The sequence below is a fragment of the Gymnodraco acuticeps genome, unplaced genomic scaffold (genome assembly GCF_902827175.1).
Source record: "Gymnodraco acuticeps unplaced genomic scaffold, fGymAcu1.1, whole genome shotgun sequence".
NCBI lineage: Eukaryota > Metazoa > Chordata > Actinopteri > Perciformes > Bathydraconidae > Gymnodraco > Gymnodraco acuticeps.
In genome coordinates, this window is record NW_022990191.1 from 93958 (window position 1) to 107950 (window position 13993).

General features: G+C 40.6%; 1 protein-coding gene across 4 annotated transcripts in view; it reads left to right on the forward strand.

The window, feature by feature from the left end:
• The first annotated feature begins 1235 nt into the window (after positions 1–1235).
• Positions 1236–13993, forward strand: part of scai (suppressor of cancer cell invasion) — a 53061-nt gene continuing 40303 nt past the window's right edge. The window contains exons 1-9 of one of the 4 annotated variants that reach the window (XM_034217896.1): positions 1236–1682; positions 2643–2788; positions 3062–3186; positions 4261–4356; positions 4996–5082; positions 8576–8674; positions 9034–9130; positions 13120–13218; positions 13463–13615. In XM_034217896.1, the coding sequence (XP_034073787.1) occupies positions 3080–3186; positions 4261–4356; positions 4996–5082; positions 8576–8674; positions 9034–9130; positions 13120–13218; positions 13463–13615 (738 nt within the window). In that variant the 5' untranslated portion in view covers positions 1236–1682; positions 2643–2788; positions 3062–3079. The other 3 variants (XM_034217897.1, XM_034217898.1, XM_034217895.1) reach the window with 3 other exon arrangements.

Genomic DNA, 13993 nt, shown 5'->3' on the forward strand with positions numbered 1-13993 from the left:
AACTCCACCCCTGAGTACAATAATGCAATTTCTGCCATCTTTAACTTCTAGTTAAATTCAGTGTGGCTAAAAGGAAAAGCTTTGTTAAAATATGCAAGCGCGCGAAAGTCAGTTGAAACGATGGCCCATTCCCAAACCGCCCCCTACACCCTACCCCTCCGTTTGCGCGTTCACGCGGAGGGTCCGCCATATTGAGGGCTGTTCCAAAGCAACGAGCATGGTGTGGAGCGGTGTGGAGGGGGAGTGGGCTATCAAGCTCTCAAACAGCGAGTCTGCATCGGTGCTGACTTGAGACCGGTCTCTACCTGACCGGTCTCCACGCTGTGTGTGTCCGTCAGGAAACAAGCTGTTAACAAGTAGTTCCAGAAAACATCCACTCATAAACTGCGATGTTAACAACCTCATGATAGCCTCATATGTTTTTAACTTAGGATCATACGTGTTTAATCTAGAAAAAGGTAAATGTGTGCATTTTATTATAAAGTTGTGTATATTTACAGACTGTTGCAAAAACTAAGAAGCTTATAAACATCAGGTTTAAAACTAAAAGAGCTTTACAAAAAAGTAACACAATGAAAGATGTTTGGAGTTTTATTTGAGTTATTAATTTACATTTTTTTGTCTAAGAGATGCTGATTTGAAACCGTTGTTACATACAGTTACGGCATTTCCTGTTTCTGCCGGAGAGAGGGGATGCCGTCCCAAAGCTTGCTGCTGTATTTACTCCCTCCATCTGACAGGAGGGAGCCTCGTTGAGCTGCGAGTGTGGCTACAGACGGAGTTCACTTCGTCACGGAGGGGTAGGGTCGAGGGAGTGGTTTGGGATTGGGCCGATTTTAAATTGGCGTGACGTTGAAGTCGTGCGACCCTGCTGCTGTACTCGTTTGTAGTTCGTTTATAGCATAACGTTCGCATTTTGCCTCTGGCGACTAGATTTATGATTCGAAAATTATAAAAGTAGGGTAGACATGTGTATATTATCCGGATGAACTAAACGTGATCCGTCTCTTAAATGTGTGTCAACCACAGACCTTATTTCGAGCTATTTTCCCAAATCCTATGGAGAAATTGCATTGGTTTTTGTCGAAGGAACCGGAAGGAGTTTACTTCCGAGTTATAGGACGCGTCACTGTGGCACTCAGTGATGAGATAGTTCCAGCAGGGGCAGCAGTGCAACACAACGGATGACGGCTGCCGTAAAACACAAAAGAAGAAGAAGTGGAGGAATCATTTTGCTTAAAATGTATGAATGAATAAAGCGATTTATGGGATGCTCAGTTAAAAAACACATTCTATTTTGATTCAGTTTTTATATTCATACTGTATTATTGCCCTGCCATCAAAGTTTAACTTTAGTCAGTCTTGTCGTGATGTAACCTTTACTTTGATTGTAACATGTTGACCCGGAAGTAGCTAGCCAGTTATAGTGGAACGGAGCCCGCGGCTGCCCCTGCTCCTCCTGCTCCTCACCTGTCACAGGACTACATCCTCTCTCACAGAGACATTAACAGACAGCGGTGCCAGCCACGCTGCGGGGTGTACGGCTTGTTGTACCGTGGTCCAGTGTCAGGTCCACACAGTGAGATGCCCAGAAAGGCGCGCTTCACCTGCAGAGCTCGAGGCAGCTTGTGACTGAGTGCTGAGCTCCATCCCGCGGTCCTCTCCAGCAGCACCGGCGGGAGGTAAGGAGAACGGGAATTACACAAGCGGAGGGGCTAGCGGCTGCAGCCAGCCTGTGACCTGCCTCTATAACTGACCCATATATGCTACAGCTGGTTATCTTTCTTATCCACACATTAATATCCAATCCAGGTGTGTATTTTGTCATGGCGTTAATGGAGTGGTCTCCTGGCTGGCTCAACGATAACAGGTTACCGTCAGATACAGAGCAATGGGTATGTTAGGCTCACGACCCAATTCAGCCTGGTGTCATTGGTAGCTAGTTAACGTCATGTAGGTTAATGTTACCGAGTTAATTGCTGTCAACATACCTGTATAACAACCAAGTAAGCTAACGTAAGATAATCATTGAGAAACTATGCACCAGCTTTCGATTGATCGTGCTCTTGGTAATGCATGTCTGTAGTGACATGCCTCTGAGGGCTCAGAGCTCTGTGTTTTATGTTCTCTTCCTCTCACTCATATTATAGCCCTAACGACCTTTCATGTTCACGTAAGAAAATCTTTCTGTAAACTGAATTAGATCTTTCAGATGTCTAAAAATATATATTTTTCTATTCTTAATGAAACAATAAATCAGCAAATGTTGACAGTTCTCAAATAACAGTGTGTTACTCAGATACATAGGCCACACTGTTTATTGTCATATGCACAGTAGCTACAGTGTATTTATGGCAATGATAATATGAAGTCCCAGGCTCCTTCAACAATGCAACATAAATATATATATAAGACAGAAACAATAAAACAATGAAAGAATTGTGCAAGAAGAAAAGTACAGAAAGATAATGTTGCAAGTGACCAATGTGCAGGTAAATGCGTAAGAAGTCAACTATACTATACTACACATACACATGTATATAGATTGATGGATAGATAGAGGCATATATTAAAAAGACAGCCACATCTCCCAAAGGTAGTATCCATGAAGCTAACATCATTAATTTCCATGGCGGAATAAGCTATTTTTTCAAAAGGCCCTGCATTAGTGGAACATTGTGACCTGACTGCGTGCTGCCTTGACCTGATTGAACACCAGTCTTATCAGAGTGGAGGTTGCAGCTACTGTGAGAGTGAATCTGGGACAGCCCAAGACAACCTAAAAAAGGTGAACATGTGACGCATTTCCTCCATAGTTTCTCATTTCTGTTCATATTTAATTAGGGCACCAGCAACGTCTCGCCTGAAAATGGCTTATAGCTTGATGCGTTAAAGAATCACAAGTAGTTCACATTTGTGATGGAACTTTGGCTGAGTTGCCAAGTGCTGCACTCCAATATTTCTTACCATTTAAAAAACAAAAACCTTACTAACCTGTATCTTTTTAATGCAGGATCTTTCTTCATTGTAAATCCAGTATTTGTGTTTGTTTGTAATTTAGGTGTGAAAAGTCAGTGTCATGACTGGGGCTGAGAATGAGGATGATATTCCATTAGGCGAAAGGAAGACCGTCACAGATTTCTGCTATCTCCTGGACAAGTCTAAACAACTGTTCAATGGGCTAAGGTCAGTTTCTACTTCCTGTGTTGTGTCCTGTCTGCTGGACTGCATGTTGTAATCGAGCATTGACTCACTGTGCCAGTTGAACAAATATATTTCTTTAATTTTGTGATGTTAAATATCTACCCAAATAATTGTATCTATTCTTTAGTGGCACTTCAGTTTCTTGAATAGCATTTATTTATTTATACATTAATGAGACGAATGGAGCCATGCCACTTTTGTTTCCTTGTTACTTTTTTTACTATATTTGTTCTTGTGATTATTGAATTGAAACAATGATCAGCTGTGCATTGCTGCCCTGGATATGATTACTGTGTGCTCCACTGTCCTACTTATATACACTGCCATCTCCGATTCATTGACATGCCATTGAAACATTTCATAATAACAATTCATCATGAATACAATTAAATGTTTCCATAATTCCTTCTGATGATTGTTTTTTTTAGTTTAATTTCTCTATCTATTTTGATTCTTAAATAATGTCATTTTTTTCTATGAGATGTTGTAAGGCTAAAGAGGCAGTCTTTATCTTGAGGGTTCAACAGCACAGTTAAAATCCTATTTACTTCTCTAAATATAAAAGGTATTAAAAGGATGCTGATGAGACTCAAGCGGTGGGGGACTAAAACATGGCTGGCAAGGAATTGGCATTGGTATCATATCCATCCTTTGAAAAAATGAAACACTCACATAATATCCGAGGAGGGAGCCAGACTTTGTGAACAACCAAAGAATAGCTTTTGAAACTGGGAACTGGTTCTTGAGTTCTACAATGGGCAAAATGAGAATTCAACTTCTCCAAACTATCAATGTAAATGAATCTAAGCTAGGTATCTGGAAGGATTCTCTTGGGTAAATCATTTATTTTGATCATGAGTAGGGTGTGGTAAAAAAGCCTGAACAGCCTCCAGACACAGAGCAGCTGAAGCACAGTCACCGCTGACAGCTGTGTCCCAAACGCTGAGAGTCCCTTTGATGGCAGAGTGGCTGATTGTGGAGCTGAGAGGATTTAAACATGTTGGGTATGTGACCGTCTGTTCTCTCCTCTGAACCTTATTGTGCTCTTTGCTGCAGAGACCTCCCTCAGTATGGACACAAGCAGTGGCAGTCGTACTTCGGACGGACCTTTGACGTGTACACTAAGCTGTGGAAGTTCCAGCAGCAGCACAGGTTACTCCATCTTCAGGGTTGGGAGGGATACTATAACTATTTATTTCGTTACAATTACTAGTTGCAAGTCCTACAGAATACTATAGCTTTTTAAGTTTAAAACTTTAATTAAAAGTTAACACAGTTTTATTTTTATAAATAGGGTGTCTATTTACTGCATTCAAAAACTAAATGTAAAAAAAGAATGAAAGTCAAAATTAAAACCAGAAATAAAATTCAGGCAGTATGTCTACCTTTAATATATATATCTTTATTTGTTGTTAAATGTTTTGTAACATTGTATTCCTGCTAGTAATCCCCATTTTTAAAGAATATACCATCTGATTAAATCTGTTTTTGAATACACATACCTTTTTCTTTTGTATTCTGATGACATTATCCAGTTGCATATAATCTGTTACTCCCAACACATTTCATATTTTATCACTTCAATTTTCCAAGTAAAACATATTGGGTGTTTCATGAAGTCCTTTGAAACCCTAGCTGGGTTTACACACAGTTGTAAGGACTGGTGTTCCCCATATTCCTATTTCTATTAAATATGTTGTAGTATGTGTCTCTTAGTAAATACACCAAAAGATACATAGGGTGATAACTGTCACTCACTGCTCAGTGTTGTTTGTTTTTATTTATTGACAGGCAGGTTCTGGACACCCGGTATGGCTTGAAGAGATGGCAGATTGGAGAGGTTGCTTCTAAAATTGGACAGCTTTACTACCACTACTAGTAAGTCTATCCATGTCTCCACCGTGCACATCACCAAGTGCTTTCACTGTCTCACTGTCCGTAAAAAGGTATTAGTAAAAGGTGGATGGGTAAGGGTGTAGGAACAGATCTCCCTCTGCAGGGAACACAGGGATTTTAGCCTCTGCAGACCATTTACATGCACAGAAACCTATGGAACACACTACAGGAGAGGGAAACCCCAGAGAGCATACTTGGGCCACAAACAACATGGATGCAAATAATGCAGAACATATTTAATGAGGAAGGAAATGCATTCAGGATGTTCATCAGCTATCACGGATACACAAAACGGGTCGCATGCTAGAACCACTCATCAGATCTGTTCATATGTGGCAGGTTCGAGTGATTTAACAGATTTATTGGCTTTCACCAATGTTCCTGTACTTAGAATTTCAAATGGTCCAGTCTGACATGTCATGTACTCAGGGTCGGCTCTAGAACAAAGCGAATGGGGGGGGCAATCATTTACCACGGGGGGGGGGGGGCACACACTGCCGTCAACAACCAACACACAAACACCAACGCAACTTCAATTAAAAAAAAAAAAAACATGCTGTAAAGTCTCTCGTTTTCACACACATTGCAGGGTGTAGTGCTACTTTATAGCGCACCTATGACTTGTGCACGGTTGTGGCAAAACCACCAAAACAGAAACATATGGACATAGGCCACCATATAAAAAGTGTGCAAATGTATTTAGTATCCATGTGAACATGTTTTAGGTGGGGGTGGACCTAACCTCCTCTAGAGGGTCCTGGGGGAAGACTTTTTTAAAAATATTGAAGTTAAAAGCATCAATCTGGTGCACTTAGAGAGCAACATGAAGAGATCTATGGATACATCTCTCAGCATCCATATGAAACAGAACTGTAAACAGATGTACTTTTTCTTTATGGATATTTTACAAATCACTCCCCTTTTAAACTGTATTCTTGTGTTATTGTCTGTGTTTTCATTTATTCTCTTATTCTTTAATAACTATAATGATCATATAAAGGTGTTCCTCGCAAATACTTGTTTACATAAATGGTGACCAAACCGTTTGAGACCCACTGAGATAACCTACACTAAAGTGAACTATCTAAACACTGAGAGAGTCCTCACCTCACTGAGCTGAGGTTATAAGATCCTCTCAGTCTGACAGGAGAGGACTCTCCTCCACCTTGGTGTAGAAACAGCTCTTTATATCCGTTAGCATAGCTAGCTAACCAGATGCTAACAACAACATTCCACGTTACTGCTCCCGCACTCACAAAATGCGCTCGTGCCACACACACACAGAGCCGAGCTTGAATGAAACACAGAGACCCAGAAGTAATTGTACTGTACTATATCATATTATTTTCGACGGCTTTACTGTAATCAGTGTAACAGATGAACAGATCGCCACTGGGCTTTCATCTAAAGCAGGGTTGCCAACTTTGGGTACCTGGCTGGAGTGAGATTTTGATATCATGGGTTTAATTACACATATGCGCACTAAATGACTGCTATCGTGGCAGCAGCGGGACCTTAGCATATATATAGGATATATATATATACAAATACACAATATTGGACACAGACTATAAAGGGCACACATTTTCATTCACTAATGAAAGTCAAACACATGTTTGTTTCCACTGTTTTATTGTGTGCCTGATAAGCAATTCATTGACTTATCGTACGATCAATAAAAATGAACTCGATAACTTTTCTGACCTCGATAAATTGCCATTTACATGAGGATGTGACTAGCAGTTTGAAAGGATGTACTTGAATTATTATTATATATTATCATTATGTCAGTGGTCTAAAATGGTCATACAACGATGCCGACAATATTATCGTTTATCGCAATAATTTCTGGGAAAATGTATCCAACAAAATTAATTATCGTGAGAGGCCTATACATGAAACACACACAAACAAATCTACAGACTCACTCCAAACTGCCAAATATATTAATTAACACACTCTCACGCTCATATACTCTTTGACTCTATTTTGGCCGAGTAGAACAATAAGCAGCAGGCTTTTACTTTTTATCATTTCTACTGGATCTTAGATCTGCGCATGCGCAATACGGGTCGGGGATTGACCAACCGGCTCCCACTGCTCTGCTGTCTGTTAACGTTGTTAAGAGTGGTGGGGGCGGATCGACAGCTTGAGCAGCTGTCAGTCAACTCAACATTGTAAATAACCAACCAAAAACGATCACCGGTTCATCTTGTTTTTGGCGTGAGAATAGTTTGGGCAGCGTGAGAGCGTGAGATTGAGAGTGAAAGCGTGTGTCACACGCCAGATGCGTGAGAGTTGGCAACCCTGTCTAAAGACACAGCCACGTAATGATAACAAAACAAAGGTCGGGGGTCATTGGTCAAGCAACACACCAATCAGAGAGCAGCAGTGAGCACACCTCAGGCTGTGTTTTATATTTGTATTCTTTATTTCTGATTTATTTCACACTGCTTTTAGTGGAAACGTTTTCACTTATATGATTTAAAAAAAGAAAGAAAAAGTGGCAAGGCTTGCCCGCCCTGCGTTGGGGGGGGACAGTGATTCATTTGGGGGGGGCCGACCCTGCATGTTCTGTCCACTTTTCTGACATATTAACCTAAATGTAATGTATAAACAATGATTTCTCTTCAGCATATCATCATGGCCAACTCACTGAGTCGTAAAGGTTATCAGAGATTGTAAGGGGCGAGTTTTGGAACTTGAACTGGTCACTAGTTGTTTGAACTGAGAGGCAGTCGGAGAAGATCATTTTCCAAAGTCATCTTCTGTTGTAAGTGACAGTAAATATAAAACATGCCTAATATACTCTCTATTGTCTTTGTAATTGTCATGTTGCATTTACAGGGTCTATTAGCTTTACTTTAGGGACATCACTTCAGTAAAAACCATTCCCTCTTCATTTCTTGCACAATACAGCGCTGCTCTGATGACACATTATTGGCATATTCACTATTCATATTTCATTTAGTTTCAGATCCTCTAACACAGTGCTTCTCAAAGTGTGGTCCGCGGACCACTGGTGGTCCGTGAGTGCCCCCTAGTGGTCCGTGAGTATATTGGTAACATTTGAAATAAATAAGTTTTCCGCACTCTCGCGGGAATATCTCTGCAATGGAGTGAGCTTAAGTTTCACTTTCGATTGCATAATATAGCCCAGCGCAACACCTTCGTCACACATGTTGCCAACTGTTTGTACAATTTCCAGGTGATTTGTAATCTGTTCTAGAAAAACGATGTGTTTTTGGATATTTGTGGAGTTAGGTGGTCCGCGAGTGTTTTTTTATTGGTTAAGTGGTCCCTGGTATGAAAAAGTTTGAGAAACACTGCTCTAACACCACCACTGCTTAGTGCTTAGTGAAGAGGGTGTGGTAGAAAAAACACTCCGCTGAGAGTGATTGCAATGTAATGAATGTATTTGAAATGGGAGTGCTACACAGAGATAGTAATCCACCTTTCTGATGTTGATTGACAGCCTTCGTACCTCAGAAACGAGTTACCTGAACGAGGCCTTTTCCTTCTACTCAGCCATCCGCCAGCGCTCCTACTACTTCCAGGTCAACAAAGAAGACAGGTACATTTTTACAATATTTATTTAATATGTATAACAATATATACTTAAAATGCTGTGAGTCTCAATATCAGGAAGTAGATAAGTCTTTGCCTAGTTTACAGTAAACAGCTTGGACATGTGTTGTTTGAAAGTTGACTGTTTTTGTGATTCAAAACATACTCTCTTGTGTGTGCTCTTGGGGTTTGTTGATGATTAAATCATATATTTATGGCAAACTAAGATGATCAGGTTTGTGCCGGAAAACAACTATTTGTAATCTTCAGACGTCAGAAAGTGTCAACGAAGAAATACAAATGTTGGTGTTCTTTAACGTGGGTTTGTCTGAGATCTAAATGTAATATTGACTTATCTTCCCTCAGGCCGGAGTTAGTAGTGAAGAAGCTTCGATATTATGCTCGCTACATAGTCGTCTGTCTACTGCTGAACAAGATGGACCTAGTCAAAGTTTTGGTTAAGGTATGTCATACAGTTTCCCTTAACTATAGCATGCTAAGTGATGAAAACCCCTGAGGAGCATGGACACATTCCTGCATCTTTTGATATCATTCATCATTCAAATCATTCCTTTCAATGTCTCACTATGGGATATGGACAGCCAAAAGGATGTTAGAAAGTAAATGGAACAAATCACACACAATCATTTACCACATGGGATACGAGTGCAGTTGCAACAAACATCAGTAATACTAACAAATAACAGAAAAGAAAGGAATGAAACACACACAGAAGAAAGAACATGGTGCAGTTTGGTCATTTCTAGTTGTTCTCTTGCTGTGGGGGGTCTACCAGGCTGCTGTGGGGGGTCTACCAGGCTGCTGTAAAGAGCAGTAGCCTGCTGTGGTGCAGGAGAGGAGAGCAGGTTTTATTGAGAGGGTCCTGATTTCCTTCAGGGTTGAAGTGAGCTGTTCCAGGTGTGTGTGTGTGTGCTCTGTTAATAGGTAGGTAGGGCCAGTGGTCTTTATCTCCACTTTCAACTGTGTGTGTTCATTTCATTTCAAACCTTTATTTATCCAGATAAATCCCATTGAACTCTTTTACAAGGGAGACCTGCTCAAGTAGGTTCCACATGAAACATAAAAACATTAACAGAACAACAAAAGGACATCTTACATCATCATCACAGGGATTACAATTTACATAACTATCCACTTTTACAGGTACCAATAGCTTCCGATAGAGTAGCACAGACTATTCCAAGACAGAGGAGCTGCACATCTAAAAGCTGTCTTCCCTAAGACAGTCCTAGCAGTTGGCACATTTAATAAAACCACAGCATGCGATCTCAGGCAGTAGCCACTTACAATTCGCCGTGAGATCAGGGAGCAGATGTAGGATGGAAGTTTCCCTAACATGGCTTTGTATATACAAATGTACCAGTGACTGAGCCTCCGTACAGTTAGTGAAAGCAAACCAGCCCTTGCATACAGGGTACAGTGATGGGTTAATGCTTTACAGTTTGTCACAAATCTTAGCGCGCTGTGATACGCAGCATCTAACTTGACCAGGCAATGGGCAGGTGCATTCATATAGATCAAATCACCATAGTCCAGCACAGGTCAAAAGGTCACAGTGACTAGCCTTTTCCTGGCCTCAAGCGAGAAACAGGACTTGTTCCTGTAGAAGAAACCTAGCCTAACCCTCAGCTTTTCAAGCAGGTTATTGACATGAAGTTTAAAAGTGAGACAATCATCAAGCCAGATACCAAGGTATTTGTAACAGGTAACCACTTCAAGTTTTATTCCTTGCGTCGTTACAATATCTAAAACAGGCTCTGGTGTCTTTTTAGCTTTTGAAAAGAGCATTACCTTGGTTTTCTCAACATTTAAAAGAAGCTTTAGTTCAGAGAGCTGAGTCTGAATAATGTTAAAAACAGCCTGTAATTTCACACCAGCCTCCTGAATGGAGGGACCTGCACAGTACATAACGGTATCGTCCGCATAAAAATGTAAAGTAGCTTCATCCACATTTTCACCTAAACTGTTGATATATATGAAGAATAAAAGTGGACCTAAAACAGAGCCTTGAGGAACACCATTAGCAATGTTTAACCACTCAGAAGACAGCCCATCAAACTGAACACATTGGGACCTTTCAGAGAGGTAGTTCACAAACCACCCCACTGCATGGCTGGATATACCGATACTGAGTAGCCTCTGCTTTAAGATGCGATGATCGACGGTATCAAACGCTTTGGACAAGTCAATAAATAGAGCTGCACAAATCTGCTTATTGTCTAAAATACTCGCCACATCATTCACCACTTTCATTGTGGCAGTGATGGTGCTGTGTTGCTTTCTAAAGCCTGACTGATGTTTAGACAGGATGTCATTTGTACATAAAAACTCCTTTACCTGTTCACTCACTAGGCGTCCGAGCACCTTAGCCAGAACTGATAATTTTGAGATGGGCCTATAGTTATTTAAAATAGTTGCCTCCCCTCCTTTTAGCAAAGGCAGGACATAAGCTGACTTCCATACTTTTGGAATTGCATTTGTGCTGAGGGAGAGGTTAAAAAGAGTAGTGAGAGGTGGAGCAATAACATCTGCAGCTATCTTTAAAAAGAAAGGTTCTACGTTGTCCGGGCCAGCCGGTTTCTTAGGATCTAACTTGGTTAAAGCTTCACGAACAACATCAACAGTAAAAGGAGTAAAACTGAAAGGGTTTTCCAAAACACCTTTTTCAGAGTCACCGACTGTGGTGTTCACAGAAGCAGAGTTAGTGACAGAATCAAACAGAGAGCCACAAGACACAAAATGCTCATTAAAACAATTTAGCATAGTAGCCCTGTCCGATATAGAGCCAGATGCTGTGGTAAGGCACGGAGGTAGCTCATTACGGATATCACCGGTGGATATCGATTTTATGGCTTTCCAAAATGTTCCAGGATTATTCAGATTCTTTGTGGTTACTGACAGATAGTACTTTGATTTAGCACTTTTGATTTGCGATGTGAAGCTATTCCTTAGCTGCCTAAAACGCAGCCATTCTACCTCTGAGCTTGATTTCCTAGCCTTTGCCCAGGCCTTGTTTCTCTCATGAAGGAGACTGGACAGCTCAGCAGAAAACCAAGGATTGTCTCGTCCCTTCACTCTAAAAGTACGCAGGGGTGCATGTCTATCTATAATTTCCATAAAACCAAGATACAAATAAGACCATGCAGTTTCTACATCAGGACACAGATCGATTTTACCCCAATCAAAATCAAACAGATCATGAACAAAACCCTGCTCCACAAAGTGTTTTTTGTCTCTCTTAATGATAATGCGAGGTTTAACCTTCTGGACCTTAGTGTCCCTAATTGTGGCTACAACACAGTGATCACTCAGATCATTCGCAAATACTCCCACAGATGAATATTTATGGGGAACATTAGTTAAAATGAGATCAATTAGGGAGGATTTATTTGGGGACTTAATGTTAGGGCGAGTAGGACTGTCAACAATCTGAGTAACATTCAAGGAGATACAAAGGTTTTTAAAATCCTCTGACACTGCAGTTAACCAGTCCCAGTTAAAATCACCAAGCAGTACTATTTCCTTGTACTCTAGTTGAGATAAAAGTTTTGCCAAAGAAGATAAAGAGTCCTTGACAGCTGAGGGGGGTCTGTAGCAGCCCACCACCATGACCTGTTGCCCCTTTGCTACTTCAATATTTAAAGCTAAAAATTCTAGTTGTTTATTAATAGATTTGGAAACCATCTTGGTTACACAAAACTTATTTTTCACATAAATGGCAACGCCACCACCTTTTTTAGTACGGTCGGTACGATATACACTATAACCATTTAAGTAGAAGTCAGAGGCCAAAATAGATTTATCTAGCCATGTTGGAAGTGGCAGTGGGGGGGACAAGTTGTATCCACTTGGCAAAAAAGCTAAGGAAACACTGAAAGTACTTGCTAAGATTGGGGAATTATCTTTCCCCATCAATGGGACTGGGGGTCCTTTGCTGTGGAGGGGGCCATTACATTTGCCAATGCTGTAGAGGTCCATGCTAACTTTAAGCTAAGGGCTGGGGCTAGGACAGAACTGACAGATTGCATTTGGGTAATTAAGTAAGAATTGTCCTTCTCTTCCTCATGTGACACTAGAAACTCCTCACCCATTAAACCCCCCTCCCTCCTCATTATAACCCAGCATGAGCAGCTCATTCTGCCAAGTGGATCAAACCAAACGTCTGTTGTTCATAGAAAAGAGAGAATGTGTGGAGTGTTTCTCTTAGTCAGACATCAAAACAAATACACTGGCTTCACAAACCAAACTCTGATTGCAGGCTCCACTTAAGACATTTAGAATACTGGGCGAGTGAGACTGCCATATGAAACCTGTACTAGATCTTACTTTGTGAGTCAAGCAGAAGTCCAACTTTAAAACTATAAAATAAGTGTTTGTGTTTGTAGCTGTTCATGACAGTCTTTTAAATGTATGTGTGTTTGCTACCTGCAGGAGTTATCTGAGGAAATTGAAGATTACACACAGAGGTTTAACACAGAGGACCAGCTGGAATGGAACCTGGTTCTACAGGAAGTGGCAGCTTTTGTAGAGGTAACTGACCTCCAAATGAAACTGTCAATGTTGTCTATTTTATCATCCATGTTTGATTAGATTTTCCTAAGGTTTCTTTAATTCTGTATTTAGCATATCTTAATATCTCATAACTGTTTAACCTGTTACAGAGCAAGACTGATGGTGTGTTACTGATGGTAACACATTAATGCAACATTTCATCTGGCAGGAGTGAGTTGTCTGTTGTGGGTCATTGTTGTTTTTCTCTGTTTTTACCAAACAGGCAGATCCAGTGGTAGTTCTGAACGACAACAGTTCTGTGGTTGTCAACAGCAACCGTCTGCAGGAGGGCAGTGTGCCCCCGCTGGAGCAAGGCATGGTGGTGGGGCAGCTTGTGCTTGCAGATGCACTCATCATCGGAAACTGTAACAACCAGGTTTTAACCCACTAATTATAATTATAATTCACACTTCTTACACATCAATACTGTTGTGGACCAGTTTATTAAAGAAGACAGTTTGTTGGCTTTCAAACAAACAATATTAAAAACACATTTCCCCTAGAGCAGTGGTTCTCAACTGGTCAGGCCTCGTGACCCACTTTTTCCTTTGTCAATAAATCGCGACCCGAAAATTTGAACCACTCAAATCTATTCAACAGAAAATTGTGCAGTAATATATACGCTTTTCAGCATACATTATTGATTAAAGTAAAGTACATATATCCCTTATATCCCTTCACAGAACTAAAGAATGCTTTAAAAAAAGGTTTAATGAGATGATGGAATCAAAGCTGAACTGTATAACATAAAAAG